At 39.8% G+C, this 24356-nt stretch overlaps 1 protein-coding gene across 1 annotated transcript in view; it reads right to left on the bottom strand.

Moving 5' to 3' along the window:
• Positions 1-8231: 8231 nt before the first annotated feature.
• cdh13 (cadherin 13, H-cadherin (heart)) overlaps positions 8232-24356 on the bottom strand; it is a 263838-nt gene continuing 247713 nt past the window's right edge. Inside the window, exons 13-15 of the mRNA XM_053319996.1 lie at positions 13738-13971; positions 9928-10146; positions 8232-8260 (exon numbers count right to left, since the gene is read on the bottom strand). Of these exons, the coding sequence (XP_053175971.1) occupies positions 8232-8260; positions 9928-10146; positions 13738-13971 (482 nt within the window). The remainder of the gene's footprint in view (positions 8261-9927; positions 10147-13737; positions 13972-24356) is intronic.

Raw genomic sequence — 24356 nt, forward strand, 5'->3', positions numbered from 1 at the left:
CAAAGGAGACAGCAAAATAATAATAATAAAAAAACACACTGTTAATCAGAAAACTAAAAACAGCAACGATGTAAAAAGATACACAAGGGAACAAGCCTGTACAAAGCATGAAAGGAAAAAAGAGAAGAGGTGATGAGGAAGTGAGAGGGCAGACAGCAGAGGGGACACATTTCCTCCTGTTTTGTTGGTCACAAAAAGAACTCAGATCCCTCTGGTTGGCTCCAGTAATCTTTGAACAAACGTTAACAATACTGTTCAGGCTGTTTCTGTCTTTCACTGTCACACTGTGAAACCCACAAATAAAAGAAAAGGTTAAAAGACTCTCAATAAAAGATTGATAAAAAACGACTAAGAATAACTGACACATAAGTGAAAAAAGGTGATTTTTTTTTGTTGCTGCTTGCTGAACTACAGACTTTGTTCACAGCAGACATGATTTTCAGACAAGGCTGTAATTACTTACTGATTACTTTATGACTTAATTGAAATGTCAAAGCAGGAGAAAACACAGGTGAATTTAATAACATTACTGAAGGCCACGTCCCATTTAGCTTTTCTAAATTCATGATGCTGGTTAAAGAGCAATAAACTTCATTAGTACAGCTTCTCTGCACACTAAAGCCATCATTGAAATTAGAAGTCTGACCTAGGCTTTTCCTGTTGTGACAGAGTGTTACTTTTAATAACTGACAATTTCAACATTCTCATAACATCCACTTCACACATGTAGGCAGAGCTATACAGCACCCCTGTTCTGGACCCTTTAACATGCTCCTATTTGACATAATATATTATCTTAAGACATGTATAATAACATTTGGGGATATTAATGTTGGCCTCCTTCCATTTAAGTGTCCCAGTGACAGTTAGCCACTATATACAATACCAGGGCACCCAAATATAACACCACCAGGAAGACTGTTATTAGTTATGTCTGTATATTAACAAGTCAAACTATTAACTGTACCACTATGGCACTGGTTATTTGAACTTTTAGTGTTTTTATCCTGTGTTATGCTTTAATTTCATGCATTACTCTTAGTTGTATGTGCTTTTTACAGTTAAAAAGTCCTATGTGCAGTGTTGGGGAGTAACTAGTTAAATGTAATGGTGTCATGATATTTAATTACACAATAAATGTAACAAAAATCTGTTACAGTTACAGGAGGTTACATCTGAAGTCAGACTTTTAAAACGTTTTAAGATATTCAACATGTTACTGAATACATATATTGCTGTTTTTAATTCTTTGAAATCAATATTTTTTCACATTTTATAAATAAACCATGATGTGGGCTTATTTGGAGCACACATGGGCTTAAATGGAGTCACACTACCAATTAAACCCATTCCTGACTTTTGACTTTTTTAATGGGTGGGTTTAATGGGAACATTTACCCTAACAGCTGATCTTAGATCTGGGTGGGTTTAATGGGAACATTTACCCTAACAGCTGATCTTAGATCTGGGTGGGTTTAATGGGAACATTTACCCTAACAGCTGATCTTAGATCTGGGAGGGTTTAATGGGAACATTTACCCTAACAGCTGATCTTAGATCTGGGTGGGTTTAATGGGAACATTTACCCTAACAGCTGATCTTAGATCTGGGTGGGTTTAATGGGTAACATTTACCCTAACAGCTGATCTTAGATCTGGGAGGGTTTAATGGGAACATTTACCCTAACAGCTGATCTTAGATCTGGGAGGGTTTAATGGGAACATTTACCCTAACAGCTGATCTTAGATCTGGGTGGGTTTAATGGGAACATTTACCCTAACAGCTGATCTTAGATCTGGGTGGGTTTAATGGGAACATTTACCCTAACAGCTGGAAACATTGGTTAGAACATTAGAAAAGTCATCAAATGTAATAAGTTCCATTACTTTGATGAAGTCATTGAAATAGTTACATTACTTATTACTTATTAAATAAGGTAACTAGTAATCTGTAACCTATTACATTTCTAATGTAACCTTCCCAACCCTGATTATGTGCAAGTAGTTTTATTACAGAAACAAACAATATGAAAGGTCTCCTCAGCTCTATTTGTTCCAGCAATTAAACAGAATGGAACTTAAATGATTTACACACAAGAACCAGATTTAGAAATACTTAATATTGTCATTCTCATGATCTACTTTCTGTTACTTCATCCTGTTGACAACCAATGGCTTATAAATGTCTCTTGACTGTTATTTTTGGCAGCCTCACAGTTGGAGCTTGAAAATGTCCTTGTATATCCTCATGTAACTGTTTAACAGATGCAGCAACAAATGTACCAACAAGTCATTAATAATACATGAGTGAAAACATGTGTACAGTCTAGTGCAACTACTTTATATTCATAAACAATTTACCATGCCTTTAAGCATCGCTTGCTAATGATCAACAAATAATTCACACGTCTTCAGAGCAAATATGACAACTTTTCAGATTCCAAAAAAGGTAAATTATGTACATACAGCCTTCAGACCTAAACCAAAGTAAGTTGTCATTATGCATTCTATCCATCAGTCCTTTAAGGCTTCTGTGTGTTCATTATTGAACAGTGGCAGGCTGTTCATCTAAGAAGCTATACACCTCTTTAAATACCCCCAGAGTGATTTTAATATCTCAGTCCAAAGATCAAAAACCTTCCACAGCCTGATCGGAAGGCAGGATCAAACCCTCCACCGTACGCATCCCTCTGTTGCGAGGTCTCTTTAAAAAAAGAAGCTGTGAAAAAGCTATATTTTTACAAGAGTAAATAAGCCCCTAAACATCCTGTCTCTCTAGCTGGAAGGGGATTAGTGTAGAGCTGCCGAAGGAAGAGGCTGTCAGAGCGAAGAGAGGGATCAGAGAGGAGAAATAGTGTGGACTAAAAACCCCGAGAGGATGGAGGTAAATTAGTGGCATCTGGGCTGGGAGTTGTTTGTTGTGTTTAATGGTAAATGCTTTGTTTTCACTCTGCCCTCCCTCTCTCCCTCTCTCCCTCTCTCTCTCTCTCTCTCTCTCTCTCCTTTACTCTTGGAATTACATTATTACTCTTGCTGAAATTACAGAGAAACACAGAGAGGAGCACGAGTGGAGGGTAGAGTGGGGTTGGGGGGGGCGGGGGGGCAAGCAGGTTTCTGCAGTGCATTATTACAACCGCAGACGAAATCTGCAGCTGCAGCCCGTAATCCTGCATGGAAAAGATTTCAGCATGCAGTTTGAGCTTGTAGACCTTCCTAAATTGAGCACATGGAGGGTGAATTGGCACAGCTTAGGATGAAATAGTTGTGCATATATGTGTGTGTGTGTGTGTGTGTGTGTGTGTGTTTAAGTGCAAGAGGGGTAGTAGAAATACCGGTAAGAGCATCAACATCCGTTCCCCCCAGAGATTTTCATATTATCACCTTATTCCACATCCCTCATAAGCTAAATTCACACATTGCCACTTTGGGGCGAAAAAACCCCCCCATATTAATCTCCAAAGGCCGGCAATGTCCACACAGCCTATATGTGTAAAAATACACACTATTTACATACTGACCATCTTGGCCAACTTATTACCTCCAAGCCACACACCATCAACTTTGAGAATTTCATTTTTTAAGCGACAGTGAAGCTGCTGTTAAGAGATAGTACATACACTGTACACAAGCACATCAGTTCACATGTGCACTGATAGGGGGCAGTGTGGTCATCTGTGTTGGTTGCGCCACCTACGAGCTGCATCTCCAAGCAAGAAAGGAGCGTTCCTTATTGTAATTACTTCTAAAATTAGCAGTCATTCTTATGAGTAGCTATCTTTTTGTTTTTTGTGTGTGTGTGCCAAAGTAGCCTATGGGAGCACATATTGACTGTGTTTAGTTTGCCCACTTAGGAAGCTTTATCTCAGGTGAACAATGGATGCTTTCACGTGAACATTTAACACCCCAGGTCTGAGCGTGTATATGTTATGTGTTATGTGTGTGTGTTGGTCTTTATATATCTACATGCATTTCCCTCTACTGGAATATAGGATAATACTTTAGTTGTTCCCTATTTTAAGCTAATCTGTGTGTGTGTGTGTGTGTGTGTGTGTGTGTGTGTGTGTGTGTGTGTGTGTGTGTGTGTGTGTGTGTGTGTGTGTGTGTGTGTGTGTGTGTGTGTGTGTGTGTGTGTGTGTGTGTGTGTGTGTGTGTCTCTATTACACACTGATCACAAAAGAAAGGCTTACAATGGAGAGGAGTGAAAGTAGGACTCCTGTAAAGCCCTTGGATTTAGCTGCCAATCCTGCAACAGCAAACAAAGGTCTAGTAAGCATTAGAAGACACAAGTATATGTTGGCTCTAGCTCAGTCTTCCTCTCTGTCCTGCAGGGTTACATACATTATTTAAGGGTCTGAAAGCAACCCCAGTCAAGACTGAGAGTGAGGACAGAAAGCCAGCGAGGACGTGGCTCCACTTTTGGCAGCGTTGCTACGCTGAGCTGAGCGAAGGACTCAGCGGAGGATGGATGGATGGATGGATGGGAAGGCACGATCTGACTGGGGTTTCACGCTCTTGGTCGGTGACAGCAACAGTACAACCCCCCTCCCACCATATTAACAAGCAAGCACCCTTCATAGCCCACACACTATTTTAAACTCTTTTGGCTTCCAGTAGATTTACAAAACAAGAGAAAATGTGTCAGTGAAGGGAGAAATGATCTAGTTTCCTTTCTTTTCAACTGTTTTTTTTTCATCAGTTCTCTTGATTCTCATTTTACAGAGACTTACAGATGTATCTTTCTCTCCCTGCCTTATTTGTGTTTTGTAGAAAACATACCATAGTGAACCAGTTGTTTTAAAGGACTCCCATCTGTTTTCGTTTCTTTCTAGGTTGTTCAAATGGAAACACCCACTCAGCCGTTAGGAAAAGGCAGTTAGAGATGCCCCCTCTTCCCTCAACACACACACACACACACACACACACACACACAAGCAGTTTGCTGACAGTGTCTTCCTAACATACTCGCTTCAGTGTATCTTAGTGCACAAAAAGAAAAAAGTCCAGATATACTATGAGCGATGTTGCAGAGCTTGAGACTGAGTGTGTGAGATGTTTATTAATGTGGCAGACGGAGCGGAGGGGACAGACAGCTGCTGAGTGCCGGGAGCGCTGTAGGTGAGAGCCGGGAGCAGAGCCGCAGCTTCCGAAGGAATAACACACGCTGATTCTGCTCTGATCCGGAGCCATATACTGGTGGGAGGAGAGCTCAAGAGTTTAGTTTTTAAAACTTTGAGCAGCAGCAACAGTTAGTGTTCATTCAGTGTAGCTACCGGCAAGTTAGACTTTTATATTGGTTTACATGTAGCAATGTCATCATGCAGACACGTACGTTAAGTCATGTGGGAAAAAGTTTTTAGAAAGGCTTGGGAAAGTGGCATTTTCATGCTAAAACATATGTACTTCAACCAAAACTTGAATTTTCAGATTTGAATACATATGGAACAGTCTTCCCTCTCAATCATCTCTGAGAAACCGCTAGATACATAAAAAGGGGGAGTGTCAATGTTCCCTCAGCACTATGTTGCCATAGTCCTATATTCCCTCTGCTCTATGTTCCCTCAGCCCTATGTTCCCTCAGCCCTATGTTCCCTCAGCCCTATGTTCCCACAGTCCTATATTCCCTCAGCTGTATGTTCCCTCAGCCCTATGTTCCCACAGTCCTATATTCCCTCAGCTGTATGTTTCCTCAGCCCTGTGTTCCCTCAGCCCTATGTTCCCTCAACCCTATGTTCCCACAGCCTTATGTTCCCTCAGCCCTATGTTCCCACAGTCCTATATTCCCTCAGCTGTATGTTTCCTCAGCCCTGTGTTCCCTCAGCCCTATGTTCCCTCAACCCTATGTTCCCACAGTCCTATATTCCCTCAGCTCTATGTTCCCACAGTCCTATGTTCCCTCAGCTCTATGTTCCCACAGTCCTATATTCCCTCAGCTCTATGTTCCCACAGTCCTATATTCCCTCAGCTCTATGTTCCCACAGTCCTATGTTCCCTCAGCTCTATGTTCCCTCAGCTCTATGTTCCCTCAGCTCTATGTTCCCACAGTCCTATATTCCCTCAGCTCTATGTTCCCTCAGCTCTATGTTCCCACAGTCCTATATTCCCTCAGCTCTATGTTCCCACAGTCCCATGTTCCCTCAGCCCCATGTTCCCTCAGCTCTATGTTCCCACAGTCCTATGTTCCCTCAGCTCTATGTTCCCTCAGCTCTATGTTCCCACAGTCCTATGTTCCCTCAGCTCTATGTTCCCACAGTCCTATGTTCCCTCAGCCCCATGTTCCCTCAGCCCTATGTTCCCCTAGCCGCATGTTCTCATAGCCCTATGTTCCCACAACCCTATGTTCCCACAACCCTATGTTCCCACAGCCCCGTGTTCCCAAACACAACTTGAATTTTCAGATTTGAATACATATGGAACACTACACTCCTCTCACTCCTCTATGAGAAACAGTTAGATACATTATACAAATACATTTCACCGGTGCCCATGTTCTATTTCGTCTAATATGTCACAGGTCAGAAGATCCTAATGGCTTGGCATACAAAGCACAGGACTCTGGACACCAAGGGCCCCCACAGTTTAGGTCCTATCTGCCACATTAGGTTACATTTAAAGTGTTTAAAACACTTGGTTGAGGTTTCGGGAAAGATTGAGGTTTTAGTTAAATATTGAAAAGGTCAAAGCATCAATGCTTGTATTGAGACCGGGGAGGTTTTCCTTGCATCCGTCTCAAATTAGGTCCAGACCTCCTCTTGTTGTCAGGAGATGTTGGAGGTAAAACAAATGTACAATTCTCAGATACATATGGCCGTTTTGGCAGTTTGTAGACATGTTTGAGAAAAATATTTACTGTTTTGTTATAAAGAAAAACGTCATATGTCCGGCATTACTTTACCTACAAAACTTCTTTCCGATGCAGATTTTAAAATGTAATTTATAGCAGACATAGTTTGGGGCTAAGAGAGACAAAGAGCTAAAACAGAAACAGGAAAAAGGAAGTGTGACACAGATACAAAGAGAAAGAGGAGCTAAGAAGAAAGTGCTGTTGTGTGGACATGCATACGCCTGTAGCCCAGTGGGTCAAAACAGAACAAAACAGGAGAGTTTAATCTCCACACCTTTATTCTAGTCTCCTTTTCCCATCTACCCCTCTGGCTCTCTTCATTTTTCTCCCCCTCATCTCTCTCTCTGCAGGGTCAGAGTTCAGCTTGGAGACGAGGGAATTGAAACTAGAATCGTCTCTGCCTCTCTGTCAGACTATCTGACTATACAGTGCAGTGATCAGTCCCCTCTATCTGTCCCCCAGCACAGGTCTCTGTGATGAGCTTGAGCAGGAGTCATCTCTCTAGGCACCCCTGTGTATGTGTGTGTGCACAAGTGTGTGTAGAGATGTTCTCTGTCTGAATTGGTGGAACCTATATTGTCCAGCTGTAATAGAGTCTGACATTCCCAATAGAAAGACACACACACACCCCAACCTTTTTTTCCCCTCTCTGTGTAATCTCCAACCTGCAGCTCCGGGGCAACACAGCTCTCGGTTACGTCTGTTTTAACTATGCAAACACGCTGCGGTCAAAATGAATGGACATGCACACGAGCACAGGATCAGGCAGCTCAAGAATCTGTCATCTGGTGCAGCTATTTGGTTAATGAATGCCACTGTCTATCACAGCACTATTTACAGTAGTGTAATGAATGCTACTGTCATTCAGAGTAAAAGGACATCTGTGGAGAAGATTCTCCTAATGTGATCTTGGCCTGTCAACCAAATATCATGCTTTCTAGTTCAGACACTGAGGCTGCTGCCAAGGCAACCCCCCCACCCCCAGATAACAAAATACTTATTGTAAAAAGGACAGCGTGAAAAGCTAAACTGACGGTTCCAGCTGGGACACTCTCAGGATCGCTGCCACAAAAACTTTCCTAGAGCTTGGTGGCTCGTACGTAGCCGCTGACGCAGCATCGGCTTACGCTCGTGATCTGAGTGTTGCAGTGAAACCACAGCTAATGATCTATTGACGCTCCAGTGTGGCGTTCGCACACTGTTGCTTGCCACACGTTGTCAGCTTAATTTAATACTTTGTGTACAGTGAATCTTGAGGTTTTTCCAGAGAAGTTGCAGGTAAGTGAGAGAAGAAGATGTGAAGTTGGAGAGTCAAATAAAACCCTTCCCATACAGTAGCAGTCGCGCAGTCATCTGCTATGAACAAGCGCTTCGAGAAAGATACGCATCAATCACGCTAGATGCAGAGATTCACAGATACCTGGAGGAAAATGAGAAGATGAGACGCAGAGATTTTGCCTGTGAGCAAAGGATTATGGGGGAAGAGTGTGGCAGATTGCTAAACAGAGAGCAGAGTGCGGCACGAGGAAGGAAAAGCAGTGGCAGACAGGGCCGAGGGATGAGAGTCTGGAAGTAGATGTAAAACGCAAGCTAGAGTGATCAACGGGAGCTGTGACAGAGAGAGAGAGGGAAGATCAATAGAACAAGACTAAGAAAAGAGAAGACGAGGAGCTGAGAGGAGAACGATTGTCATGATGATCCTCAGTGATACATTTTACAGTCTAGCTTAAATCAGCAGAAAAGGAGACGGAATAAGCACGACAGCATCTTTTCAGCCTAAAATCATAGCCTGCCATTTCTAGTTATTGCCCTTTTCTTTTGCCTCTCCCCTGCCGGCCTTCTTTCTCTTTCGCTCTCATTCTTATTGCTACCCCTCTTCTTCTTCTTCTCTCACTATTATCCCTCCTGCTGCACTCCGCCTCCAGCGTACAGCGGGCCAGACTATAAACTACAGAGAACAAGCCTAGACGGGAGAGCAAGGATCCGCGGGTCTTAAAGTTGCAAATTACTTTTTTCGTGCCAAACTAGCTGTTGGATGTCCTCCATTACATTTGTGTTGTGAATGGAGGAGGCTGAATTATTCATACTATTGCTAATGGCTTAAATGAGATATTCAGAGTAAATTCAAGTTAGACTTCCCAGGGAATGCCCTAGGCATCACAGAAGGAAAAAAAAGAAAAAGAAAGTAGAACGCACAAGGCATACTTTTGACAAGATTCATGAGAGAATGCACACTTGCTGTATGTGCAAAGGATGCAAATTATACCCTTATACACATATATTTGCTTATTTCATAGAAGTCAAGATGGACTTACACATGAAGGACTATAGTTTAAGAACAATCGATTGCCTCATTTGTCATTTTTCAGAGTCAGTCACATTTAACCCTGATTTTTTTTTTCAAGTTCAAGATCAAATTTGTACATTTGCATAAATAAAAATGTGTGTCAGCTGCACAAAATTTTAAGAATACAATGCATTTGATTTGCAGTTTTGTATACTGTGGGTCACATTAGGTTTAGTCCAGCTAAAATAAATGTGTATAGGATGTTTTTACAGCTCTCAAATGTAAACATTGGTCACATTTAACCCTGAACAGTATGTTAGGATTAACATGGGTGTGACGGCCCAATGACCTCTGACCTCATTTCTTATTGGTTGCTTGGGATCTAGGAAGTGACTCATTGGGAGAGATGGTCAACACCTGAATTGGTGTGACTGCTCCTTTATAAATAGAGCTCTGAGCATTCACTCCATCACTCTCCTCTTTGAGTTGCTTGATTCGTTTGAGCTTTGGTTATTTCGATTTTTGTTTTATCTTACATTTACACACCTTAACACACCCATACATTACAAACATTACTGAAAACTGACATGTAGATACTTCATTTAATTTATTATAAATGTATTTTATTTATATACATTTATCTTTCCTAGTTTAAAAAAAACATGTGTGGTCTTCAGCTTTTATCCTACCTTTGAGCCAGGTTGTGACATAGGTCTTTATGGGTTTCTCATCAAATTATGGATTGGAAGCACCATTTTTTACAGTATAAATCTTGTGTGTTGTTGTGTGATAATACTTACAGAGTAGGGTGAGCAGGAGTGTCGCGAGCAGCACGAGAAGGCTGGCGCTGTGGGAGTGAGCGGAGCTGCAGTGCATCCTGTTCTTCTTACAGACGCACACCTGAACTTTGACTTCTGTGTTGTTGGACAGAGGTGGCACCCCCGAGTCAGTGATGAGCAACGGGACCTGGTAGTTGGCTTTCTTCAGACTGTGCAAAAGCATGATTTGGGAATGTGTGGCTGTTGGGGGAACACACAGAGGGAAAAGGGAAGTTCAGCGTATCGGATGTGCACTAATCCCCAAAATCCTGAATGTATTGTTCATCTATTCTGCATTAACAGCTGTACATTGTGCAAAAAAAGCAGAAATAAATGAATGTATTATGGCACAAAACTTATATGCTCCAAGTAACTCATTGCCAAGTCCTTCCTGACAACTGAGGTGACAAAATTTGGCACCAGTTAAATTGCATAAGATGGTTACACTTTGTTGCATCACACTTTAAAATTCCTTGAGACAGATAAGAGTTACCTACTGGAGCCAGTCGCTTCATGCTGAAATGTGCCTCAATATGCAAAGCTGCACATTTCTACTTGTCTGCCAGGGCTGTTAACTGCAGGTAAGGTGACTTTTAGTTCTTTATTGACTTAGAAAATGATCATTGTCCAACTGTGCGCTCAAAGTAATGTCACAAGACAACATAAATAGTAACTGCCACCTCTGTGACTGCTCCATGTGCTTTCAAAATGCATGAGTACAGTGTGAGATGCTGAATTTTAAAAATTCAAAGTTTCAACAAAACCTGATCAGCATGTGATGAATGAACAAACAGCATCTGTTAGTACCTCAGTACAATCAGTAAAATCAACACGTTTAAACAAGCAGACTAGATCAGTGACTCGTGTTCATCTGTTAAACAAATCATCACTTTAAACTCCACATGCTCATAAAATAACAGAGATGGGTGACAATTAAAACTTCCTTGTATCTTTGCAAAGACTCAACACTCTGTACTTCTATTGGGGGGATGAACACCATTATTTCAAAATATATTCCCTCATTTGGTCCCCTTGGTGTTAAACTGGGTTAAAATCATTTGATTGCAAAGGCCATGATTCTTGTCATTTTCCTAGTCATTGAATCATTCATTTGTTGGTTTGTATGGAAGCATCTGCATGCATAGTGTTTCCTCACTCATCTATTCAAGTTCTTTTCCTTAAACGAAAAGTTCAACATTTTGGGAAATATGCTTGCTCGCTTCCTTGCTGAGGGTTAGAAGAGAAGATTGATGCCATTCATACAGGATGTCCATTAGATAAGGCAACAGCCAGCAGCTGGTTAGCTTAGCTTAGCATAAAACCTGGGAACAGGGGGAAACAGCTAGCCTGGCCTTTGTCATTTTTTTTGCACTTTTTGTACTGATTTATTAACAAGTGAGTTTAATGCTGCGTTCCATTTACCTCAGAAGTCTGAACTTGGAGCTGGGTATGACGTCACACCCCAGTTTGTATTGTTCCAGTTTACAAGTCAGAAAACCAGTTTTAGCCAGGTTAGCCGGTTAATAAAGACGCATTTTGCTGTATTTTGTTCATACAGACACCACAGCAACATGTCCATAGATAAAAGCTGGACAGTGCTTTGTGTACAACTGATTTAATGAGACACAAATAAGATAAAACTGCAAATAAACAGGATTTTACTACAACTTCCAAACAGTTGCATGGGGCTGATGGGGTATGTCTAACTTTCCGAAATTTCTGACTAAGAACTCAGAAATTCCGACTTCCAAGTACAACTGGAACGCACTGCTGTGCTTTTGTTAGGATTTTGTTATATTTGGGAAGAGCCAGGCTAGCTGTTTCCCTCTTTTTCAAGTCATAATGCTAAGCTAACTAGCTGACATTTCGCCAAAATGTCAAATTAGATTCCTTTAATTTTTCACTATATTTTAAAACTGACCAAATAAAATTTCTTAAAAGTAAAGATTCAAAATTAGATTTAAAGATGTATTTTGTGAAAAAGTATAAGATGCTTTACGATATATCTGTCAGTTCACCAAACACTCCATAAACAATTGTAGAGAGGGATTAAAACTAGCTGCTGCATGTCAGGACATAGTTTTATAGAGATATACTGTCGAGGCATTAACACAACCTCCTACCTGTGTTTGCACACACACCTTTAGAATAGACTCACACACAGGCACACACACAGCTGAGGCGAACACAGTGCCAGTCCATTTCACTGGGAGCTGGCTCTTTCTCTGCTGGCCCTATCTGTCTCTTCCAGCGCTGGTGATTGAGGAGTGTCTGTACCTCCCTCTCCCGCTGTCAGTCACAGCTAATACCTCTGGGCAGGTTTTAGCTCTGCTCTGTCACTCAAACACACACAGACAGTGCTGTCGGTCATGCAACCCTGATCCAATGTCTTGGTTGTCTGTCTCTCTCTCCCTCTCTTTGCCCTCTTTTCCCTCCTTGGATCATTTTTACTCTGCATCCTGCTAGCATCTGCAGGTAAGACCGCTCCGTTCTGTATTCAGCATGGGCTCGTATGATCACTGTGACACAATATGAGCTCTCATGACCCTTTAATATTCTTCTAATGTAATTCAATTTCGTGCTTTGGCGGCTTCCTCTCACACTTATTTTCTTAGTTTATTTCATCCCTACATTTCCCAGTGTGCTTTTTTTAGCAAACCTGTGAGCAGGTTCAAAGCTTGTTGGTTTAATGAAAATTAGTAATAGCAGGAAAACATTATTTTTGGTGAACAAATCTGCAACTATTTTTGACAAATGCTTTCCCCTGTGATCACTAAAAGGTGAAACTTTTCTGTTTTCATCTCCATTTTTATGTCTGTAGGGGAGAACCGGGTTGGTAGTCACACTTTTTACTTTCATTTGAATTCCTCACAAACAGTATACTGGATAGATTCCTTTTAACTTACTTTTAACGTACTAGAAGCTTAAAGTGTCAGGTAGGAATAGAGTGGTCTGACTCTCCTTCAGCTCATTCTGTTCTAAAGATATGAACCATCAAATATGTCTTGTGCATCATGGGGTTGGTAGTCACACACTATGGAGTTGTTTGTCTCTGTGTTGTTTTAATGAGGAAAAGTCAAAAATGTAGACAATCTTAAACATTATTTAAAATGTTTAGTTTCATTGAAACACAACCTAACACATCTCCTGCACCAAGAGAACATAAACAGGAAAAATCATTCTTATAAGAGCATTTTTTGTCCTTATATGACCATATTGTACATTTCCACCTCTCTGACTGCTCTGAGCTTTACATCCTGAGGAGTCTGGCTCTTGTTTGTCTTCTTGACAAAGTTCCTGCTCATTCTGCTCTCTTAAAAGAAAGAAAGAACTAGATATATCAAACCATATATGTATATATGCCAACATGTGACAACCAACCCCAAAGAGAATGTGACAAACTTCCCCAACTGGGATGTTTTGCTACCAACAAAGCTAACAACCACATGATTTAGTGTAGCTAAGAAAAAAACCTACCTAACTATAGCTCTCTCTTCATACTTTTTAATGCTGATGATTGTTTGATTATAAACTCATTGTGTAAAAGCCTAGAAGAGAAACACTGAAGAGCTGGATATTTACATTTTCAACATCCTCTCATCTCAATTAGTGGTTACCCCAGAAATGACTGTGGAAGAAACATCTCACCTAAATTCTGAAACTTTCAGTACCAACACTTTTTAACAGCATCCTCTAGGAACCAAGATCTAATGAATGTGACAACCAATCCTGCTCCTCCCCTACTGGTTCAATTCAAGTTCAAGAGTGATCGAATCAAACTAAAATACTCACAGTTGACTCTGGTAACCTTCCATGTTTTATCAAGGCCGGGCTGTTTTCCTAGTTCGATCTTAAAGGGTGCAGCATTGGGTGGCAGGTCCTTGTCCCGTCCGCCAACTATGGCCACGTTCATATCGTGGGCATCTTCACACACTCGCGCTACCGATGGGACCACGTACGGAGCATTGTCATTGTAGTCTTCCAGGTTGATGACCAATGTGCCGGTACCTGTGGCTGGCGGGCTTCCTGGAAACACACACACACACACACACACACACACACACACACACACACACACACACACACACACACACACACACACACACACACACACACACACACACACACACACACACACACACACACACACACACACACACACATACATATTAGGATAGGACAAGATTCACTCTGCAAAGTTTACTGCTGTAATTTGGCCCTGGAAAAGTAATGATGTGAAAAGAGCAATAATGCAATGCGGCTACATTAAAACACAGTGCACTCATGATTATTCACCCTTCTCCTTCTGCAATGTCAAAATGCAACCAAAACACTAGTTAATTCAATAAGAGCCATCCTGTTCTTTTTAATTCAGCTGACCCGATTTAACCCCAGCAAAACAAAAACTGTGTGCTGTTTCAATGCAGGAAGACCCTGAATCACACTGGCTCATGTTTAGCTAAAAGAGTGTTTTGACTTGGCACACGAAGGGCTTCTGTGTTTGTATGAGATTACACCTTTATTGAAGGATGCTGGGTTAAAAAGCAGCTTGGCTCCTCTCTATTACTGCTCTCTGTTTCACTGCGATTAGAGGTTATTAAAAAAGCTACACGGCATCCGAAAGAAGCTCCAGAGGTCAGTCAGCAATTAACACCTAAAGACAAGATCTGTAATTGGAAAATGGGTCCCCTCTACCTTTCAAGGTAAAAAAAATATTTGCAGACAATTTAGGCTGGGGGCTGGGGGGTGGAGGGGGGGTCAAGATACAGTACTGTATGTGTGCAATAAATGTCAAGTGATGCTGGATTGGAATGAAAGCCAGTCTTGGTCTTTATGCTTTATGGTGCTGTTAGAGAAAGATGCACACATTGAGCAGAAAATATTGGCTTTTTAAGACATAAATATATATATAAAAAAATAAATGAATGAGGAAAAATAACTGTCAGATAAAAATATATTCCATTTTCATTATAGGCAGGTTTGGCCAGAGTCTCATAATATACAAAACTACTCAGAAAACAGGTTCCACATAATGAACTGACCATTGGCTTACTCCAGCCCTCACTAAATGCTGTCTATCATGGGATGTAAGCAGTTTACCGTGATAACACTGGCAGATTTACTACTCCATAAGGGCATAGGGATGAGGGGAGGGGGGGGGGGGTTGATTTAACATTTCTTTGTCTTCTTACCCTCCAGCCTCCACAATCCAGATGAAACAAGGGAGGCACTCATAAAAAAATGTTTATGTGCTGGTGTGAGTTGTCATTAATTTCTACTACATGCAGCCTGAGAGGAAGATGTACAGACACTACTCTGCACCAACAACTTCTCTGCATTCTTTTTTTGGGTAAAAACAAATATTTATTTTGCATGTTCATTTTATATTGTTACGGTTAATTATCTCCTAAAATATGACTGAATTGAGCATCAATCAAAGACAAGGACATTATTGTTTGTAGTAATAATGCAATTACATTATCAGTATCTTCCATGCATTAATATGAGGTTTAGCATCGCCCCCCCCCCCCCCCCCCCCCCTAACTTTTTGGTTGCATCATTATGATTGAAAGCCAGTTTTATTATGAGAAAATCAGCACTTTAAAGTTAGAGCAGAAAATCTTAACATGTGTATGGAACTAGCTGTTTTGCAACATGTATGTTATGTACAGTATATTTTGTATGATGTTTTATACTATATGTGATGTACAAATATAGTTCATTGTATTGTATTTTATTGTTTGTATTGTACGGTATTGTCTTTAATATTTTCCTGCCCAGCGTCTGCAGACATAGCAAACTCTGGCTCCACAGTCAACCCTTGTTAAATAAACTAATACATTAAAATAAAATAAACAAAATTCTGATTTGCTTATTGTCAGATTCATTTAAATACATATTCACTTCACTGCATCCCAAACCTATACGACAAGCCCTTGAGTTCATGGTACCATCTTTTAAAAGAAGAACTTTATAATATGGGTCAAACAATTCAGATGGAAATGATCTTATCTCCAAGCTGTGGCTCATTATTCACACACAACATGTTCAACACTGCAACATAAAGTGTTGCCTCGGCTGCAAGTATAAATGTGAATGCTAAATACTTACTATGTGTGCCAATGCATGGGCGTACTCTATGTCTAGTGTAGTGTAAACCTTAAAGGCATGTGGAGGTGCTAATGATTTGCTAGTGTAATGGCAGTCATCCAACTGGATACACACACACACACACACACACACAAAGGCAACAGTTTGTCTCTGCACTCCCACCAACTCACAAGGTCAGTTATAAAGCCGAGTTGTTCTCACTGCACCAGAAGGAAGCCATAACAATAAGTATACTTTAGCCAGATTTGTCTTCTTTTTCCTTTTTGACTCCCTTCAAAGCACCAGTTGAGTATATAAACATTTGCAGTCAGACAAGCAGGCAAAGATAAATATATATTTGATATTATATCATTTTATATCTATATATATATATATATATATATGTATATATATTTGTAATGCTGTGTAGAGGGAGAAATCCCAGCCGTTGATTGTGTTGAGCAGATAATGACTGTGATCTGTTTGTTTGCTGAGCTCACAACGTTATTAATTTCCATCTCAGCTGTGAAACAATCAGCAGATTGTTATTGAGAGACATCAAATAAATGATGTAGCGAGTTTGCTATTTGTGTTGTGTAATTATTGTGAAATGTGTCCCATCTCTGCAGTGGCTTGTGTTATTATCTATTAATGCTGTCTAAATTAACACGTTCATTTTTGGATTAATTTAAAACATTTAACACATAAAAAAAACAAACAAACACATTAATGTCTTTTAGATCAGTTATAACCCTCACATACTGTTCATATTCTACACCCTCACAGTATGTTCCAGGTGGAGTTTGACCCAGTCTAAGAATCCTCTCATAAAATGTCTATACCAAATATTGAACCACAATCCATTTAGAAAGCATCAATAGTTGATCTGACTGATCAATAAATGTGTGATTAAACCTTGATTCATGTTTCAGAGAGCAGAGAGAGTGTAGTTTTTAGCTTTTACATCATTCATTTATGGAGTAAAAACAGCTACTATCACACAATATCATCTTATTTTACCTAAGACATGAAAATATAACATAACAATAATGATGTAAATATATTTAATGTAAAGTGAAAATGAGCAGAACTTTATGGAAGTGTGGGGTTTATTGTAGAACCATTAGAGCCATCAGTCTTCACTGCTACATCATAAAAAGAAATCCTCATAACTATTATCTTATTAAAACTATTAAATATTAATTTAACAAAATGACATGTCAGTATGAGGGTAACATTAACCTCAATGGACATTTAACAATATTTTCATTTTTGTGCATTTTGGGCCACTTTAGGAAAAGTCATGAGATTTCAGGGTTTTTACAGCTGTCACATGTCAAAACGGGTCAAATTTGACCCAAACAGTATATAAGGGTTAAAGATAGTGAAGTGAAGATACCATTGTCATATGAAACTACACAACTTAAGGCACCCATTGGTATCAACTATGTCATGTTAAATAGTTAGGAAAGGGGCTAAATTATACTCTGAATGTTGGCAAAACATTTGTGAAGGAAACCCCCTAATCCTAACCCTTCTAGTTCTTTCTATGTGTGTCTTCCATGTGTGAATCACAATCTTTCCTTTTTTCATATTGACAAGGACTACTGAAGACCTTGACGACATTCAACTAGCACTCAGACATGGAAAGCATTTCCTGTTGTTAATGATCATTTATAGAAATGTACTGTGTATCAGAAATGATTGCTTTTTAAGCTGACATCTCTCTTTTGTTTTGGCCTTGATGGTTTTTAAATTCAAATTGCAATTTAAAAGTCAGAATGTTGTAATTATTTGTGTGAGTGCATATCACAAAATAAGCCTTTCAACATGACAGTCAATGGTCTTAATGGTCTTATTGGAAATCTGTAGTTCACAATGAGATCATTAGTGTTTAAAGTTTAAAAGATGCTATTGAACAGCAGTCTTTGAATTCAAACACACTTCCTTAGTGTTGATTTTACATTTTAATATCCATTATTACAAGCTTCAATATTACAAAGATCAATATTAGCTATTCATTTGTTATATGTTAACTTATTGACAGTTCTAGTTTCTATAAGTAGTCAAGGAATCAAACATAAGAGCAACCAGTCCTGATATAGTGTAGATACGTGTGACTGTGACAATATCAACAGCAAATCAAGAGCGGAGGAGAATTACTTTGGCAGAAGCAGAGAGAAAATGTGTTTAAAAGCAAATCAAAGACAGCAGGCACTTCAGGCTGAGATTGTTGATAATCTATTACCACTGGAGACATGAGACCAAGAGAGTGAGGACGGAGCTCGCCTCCTCCGTCGCTGAAAAGATGCAAATTTCTCCACATTTGTGGCGGGAGAGCCAGCGTCTCTGTGCTTGGCTAGCTTTAAATGAAGCTGTTTGTCTTCTGAAATGAATCCTCCCCTCACCTAATCACTCCATTTTTCCGCTCCTTCTCCTTTCCTATACTCCTCCTTATCTCCCTTGCATCACGCCTGTGTCATCATCGGCCTGCCTCGGCATCAATGGAGCTTGTCTGGTGGCCTCTACTTCACACTGCTTTGTCACTAAAAAAAGTTCAGATTCAACACACGCCACAAGTTTCTAAAGAAGACGGGCGATAGCGGATTCTTGTCGCTACATCGTCTCCATCCACATCAGTGTGTTAGACACTAAAGAGAACATAAATACTAAAGAAGGCGATATTAAAGGAAAAAAAAGGGATTTTCTGTGGTGCACAAAAAGAGTAAAATGAGGGGGTGATGAAGCCTTTAAGTGTTAAAGGCTGTGTTGTCTCCAAAAAAAAGTGTTCATTGCCACATCAAGCTGTCAAAAGTGTTGTTGCTGGGCGATGAAACTGTGTGACAGCAAACCACTCCTGTCTAAATATGAAGGTTTTAAATCTCTATTGCACAGGCTCCAAGCTAAAGCAACATAACACAAGTAGAAAGTGTGTTTATGGCTGCTGCTGCTGCTGCTGCTGCTGTGTATCTACAGCTAATTATTAGAGTTAATATCATATTAGTGGTATATAGTCATAAAACAACCACACAATATAACTACTGTGTGCAGTACTATACAGTTCCATTCAGAGTCTAAGCCCCCACCCCCCCCACCCCCCAGATTCTGTGTTATTCTATACCCAAAATTGACCATTCAGGGTGTTGCTCATTTATTTGAAAGAATAATTTAATAGGCAAATTGAATTGCAGCCGCTTCATGTTATGTACTAGACTCAATACTCATTTGTAGTGCAGTGTGTGTGTGTGTGTGTGTGTGTGTGTGTGTGTGTGTGTGTGTGTGTGTGTGTGTGTGTGTGTGTGTGTTCATTAGGAGAGACGTTTCTTTCCTAGTCTTTATTACAGTCCATCTCCCCTCAGCAGCGGTTGACCCTGGGCTTTGCATGGTATTGTAAAACTTAATCCCAATGTGCTCGCAAGTGAATTATGTTTTGTGGAATTTATAATAATCCAATCAGCTTTGAGGCTCTTTCTGCATCTTGGTAACAGGTTCAAATGAAGTTAAATGGAAATCCATGCATCATTTTGCTCTGCAGCCTTCCTTTTGTTTTTTTCCCAGGCTACTCTCCTTTATTTAGGTTCCATTATAAGCTACAAGGATGAAGTTAAAGTTTTTGAAACTTGCATAAGCTTAAGTAACTTCTTTCCTAAAGTAAAGAGTGCTTTATACAAATGAGATAATTAATGATGTATTATTTTCACTGAAAAATTGAACAGTCCAAAGCTAAAATTAACTTTACACAAGCGAGGATTGATTCTGATAAATTGGTTCGAGAGCAGAAATTACACTAATTAACGACTGAGATTAATTTGAATTGTCTCCATCAAAGTCCCTCTTCAGTATTAAAGGAGCCAGTTCAGGAAACTCCTGTAACAGTGCTAAACTCACACGTGTGCTGAGAGGAGAGTCAATCTCAAGTCTGATGTAGTGTGTAACAATACAGTGATGTACTCTGACATTGGCCTACTGATGAATGCACTTCTTTAATAAGTGAATAAATAAGAAAGCAATGCAAACATATAGATGGATAATCAACCAGAACGAGTGTAAAGGATTTAAATGATGAATTAAAAGTGATGGATGAGCAATGATGATTATGTAAACTATTGGAAATGATAATTGCTGCTGAGATCATTTGACTAAGCAACTTCAGTACAGTTTCAGTTCAACTGTTTAATCACAGGAAAAGATGATTGCTGCATCTGGGATCAGTGTTTAGTTAAGAAATCAGCTGTTGAGCTTTGGAGTCCCAGTGGATGTTAAGAGCACTGTAGGAGCCTTAAGACACACTCTTTTATGTTAATGGTTTCTTCAGGTAATTTGCTGAATCATCAAAGGGTTTAATCATTAGATGAGGGAGATAAACAGATTTGGGATGGTTGTCTCTGAGAACAGCACTGACTGATTTACTAAATAACTCCATTTCACTGGAGTTACAATACTGCACTTAGCTTGACAAAAGAAAAGACAGTTAATTTAGGAGGTCACATGATATGAGATTCTTAGGGACCGTCTCATTGGAAGTGTAAAAAGGAAGATAGAACTGGACATGCTATATTATAATGGCTTTGGCATGGGCCTAGTAATGATTGCTACCTGTCTATAGTGTGACCTCACTTCTTCTTTAGTGTAGCCAGAGGTTTGCTTTGATGTGGAAGACACATGTCAGTAACATCTGCCCAAAATAAAGCTACAGATGAAGTGGGGATATTTTTCGTCTGTGTTCATCTCTTTGACTCTGATGACCTCCCAGAGATCAACCACATCTCTACTTCAATAAAATCACTCAATGATGTAATGAACTAGACCAATACAATACCAATATCAATATCAATATACAGAACAGCACAATAAGATAAACTGCAGTTTGTTACACATGCATGCTATGGTTTAAATGATATGAAATATTATATAATGTGTCAGTTTAATCTATGATTCACTTATTTTAATAACACATTTAAGCATGGAAAGATGAGTCTCCTGTCACCCTACTCTCCTCCTCGCTCCCTCAGATCCTCCACCTCCAACCTCCTCACAGTCCCACGCACTGATCTGTCCACCTTGGGAGGCTGCTCCTTCAGCTCCACGGCCCCCAAGCTCTGGAACTCTCTACCACAATCCCTCCGTGATTGCCCCCTCCGTCTCTATTTACAAGTCCCAGTTAAAAACCTTTTCTCTTCAATCAACACTTATCTTCCTCTTCTCCTGCTCAGTCTTGATTTGTTTTTTTCACCCTTTTGTTTTGTTTTGTTTGTTTTATCCTGTGTAAAGCGTCCTTGGCTTTGTGAAAGGCGCTATATATACATCTCACCTATTATCATCATCATTATTATCATTATTATTAATATGAGAGTTGGACCATTTTGACTGGCATTACTTTGAGGATAATAATATATGTAGGGCTGGGCGATTTGGACAAAATCAATTATTACAATATTTTTAGAAATAGCTTGATATTGATAATATATCAATATTGTCAGGATAACTATTGGTGCTTTCACAAAAGGCAAATAATGGAACAGCTAGAACAGTCTGTTTAATCACTTAACTGTAAGCCTTTAAAACCAGGAGACAACACTCATATCTTACCATTTAACATATCAGGACATTATGATATCCAAAATATAAGACAATATCTAGTGTCATGTCATGATATCTACATTATATCCCTGTATATTACCCAGTCCTAAATACACGGGCTGCAAGATGATTGTGTTCTTAAGAAACATTGACACTTTAGCTTAAGACACATACTGTAGAATACACAAGCAAAGCATTGGTTCATAATGCATGTTCATTCTCATCTGAAGTCACAACACAGTGAAGGACCAAATGAGGATGTGTGTGTGTGTGTGTGTGTGTGTGTGTGTGTGTGTGTGCATGCAGGTATCTGTCACAGCTAGATATTTTGAGTTGGATAGAAACCTAGAGACAGTAGTGTCCCAACTCATCAAAACAAGATGATGAGGTTAAATTGTGGTAACACAGTCTCTTTTCTCACAAGAAGAAAAGTCTTTTAATCCAGTGTTCTGTGACACCTGAGGAGTCCAAGAAGAAAGAATTCAACTCCTTTCTAGTCTGTGTCATGAATCCCATTTGCTGACACAGTTGGAGGGATTCTGGAGGTAGAATGAGGAGAAGACTAGTTCTGTGAAGTGTTGACAAAGTTTACCTTTGAGCTAATTCTAAACCAAAGTTGAATCAAAATCAGCTAAATGAGAGATTCCTTTTTAAACATTATATAAAATATATGAAAACGTGAAAAGACTGTGAAGTGAGTTAGAGTCTGTAACTGTTTGAACCATTTATGCATTTTTAACCTTCGTGTCGTCCTCCTGGGTCAAATTCACCCCGTCTGTTTCTACTGTTCCTTCTTTCCTCCTTCTGTCTGTCCTTCCTCCCTCCCTCTTTCTCTCTTTCATCCCTCGCTCCTACCTTTCTTCCTTCCTTCTTTCTTCCTTTCCTTCCTTCTTCCTCCCTTCCATTCTTCCTTCCTTCCTTCTGTCTGTCCTTCCCTCCTTTCCTCCCTTCTTCCTCCCTTCTTTCCTCCTTTCCTTCCTTCTTCCTCCCTTCCATTCTTCCTTCCTTCTTTCCTTCTTTCTGTCTGTCCTTCCTCCCTCTCCTTCTCTCTTTCATCCCTCCCTCCTACCTTTCTTCCTTTCTTCCTTTGTCCTTCCTTCCTTTCCCTCCTTCCCACCTTCCTTCTTCCTCCCTCCTTTCCTCCCTTCTTCCTCCATTCCGTCCTTCCTTCCTTGACTTGAGGACAACAGGAGCGTTAAGGATTTTTTAGGCTGGCCTGAAATGGTGACACTATGACATATTGACACATACACATACACATACACATACACATACACACACTATATAAAAACCTTAGGGTTAATCATAGTTGCTCTTTATATACCAGGTAGTGATACCAACTTCAGCAGCTGTTCAGTACTAGCTGTGCAGCCATATGGAGAGCATTTGCTGGGCAGTCACACAGAGTCACCCACTTCACCAAAAAGCATGGTGTGAGAGGTCTCAATGAAACCACTCTTCAGCAGATGAGTAACAATTAGTGTAGTGAACTCCATTTAAAAGAATGACGATTTAATATAACAATAATTGGTGATGAATCGCTTGTTAAATAGTCATTCCAGTTATATTTTTACTGAAATAAGTCCACATATACCTACAAAATATGTTCAGAATTAAACAGTGGCTCCAAAAACTTCATATAGCATCCACGTTGCTGCCTCACACCAACAAACAAGGGTTATTTTAAATTGTGTATTTATATACAGAAGTTTGGTATGCGCATTGTTTGCCGCTCACTTGGGCTGTGCTTTCAGTGCCTCCATCAAACACGCCTCCATTGTTTCAGAGCAGAGAATACTGCTTATTTTTACATAATTTTGGAAGCTAATTTTACATACTTGGCAACATTAATCATTCAAACTTGGCTGGGTGGTTCATTCCACATTTTTCTGTAGTGTGACACACTCAGAACACATATTGATCATTGCTTTGTACCGACTTTAAAGGTTATCTTTTTTTTGGCTTTCAGAACACTGAGCTGAAGAAAAGGGAGCACTTTATTTAACACAACCCAATTTCAGTGGAAAAACTCCAAATTGTGTTCAATGATTCCATTTTATTGCACTAGAAGCTTTTTGAAATATTTTACAATTTGTGATGAAAGTATTTATGATAGATCTGTCACCTTCTGTGATCTGCAGTCACTTTAACAAGGTCAGTATTGAAGCAGATATCAAGAAGCATCAGATCGATGAATCATTCAATTAGTGATGAAGAGGCGAGACTCGAAGAAAAACTCTGGGACTTTTTGCTTTTCCAGATGCTCACTTACATCTCATTCACCTCATGTTACGCTTTTAGACAACTGGAAATGTGTTTCAAACATTAAAAACTCGAGGACAACCAATTCATTTTTTTTTTATCCCATTTTGAAGTCAGTTATAAAAGCAATTTACATGATGTCCACTGGCGACCAGAAACACCCTCTCTCTCACACTCTCACACACACACTCTCTCTCTCTCACACACACACACACACACACACACACACAAATTAAAATAGAATCAAATAAAACATTAGCAGTATGAAATGACTGTGCTTGCTGGTTGATGGTGGCTGAACGAGGTTTCACACACTCATCTGTACTACTCTCAGAACACCACCATATATTCACAGTGTGGATCCAACAAGGATTTAAGCCAAAGTCTTAGTGCAAAGGGTGACTTCCTCGCCTCCAACCTCTCTCCCTTTAGGCTTTGCTCTCTCGCTCTATACCTCCGTCCTCCACCAGCACTCCCTA

The sequence above is a fragment of the Scomber japonicus genome, chromosome 5, assembly GCF_027409825.1.
Source record: "Scomber japonicus isolate fScoJap1 chromosome 5, fScoJap1.pri, whole genome shotgun sequence".
NCBI classification, from domain to species: domain Eukaryota; kingdom Metazoa; phylum Chordata; class Actinopteri; order Scombriformes; family Scombridae; genus Scomber; species Scomber japonicus.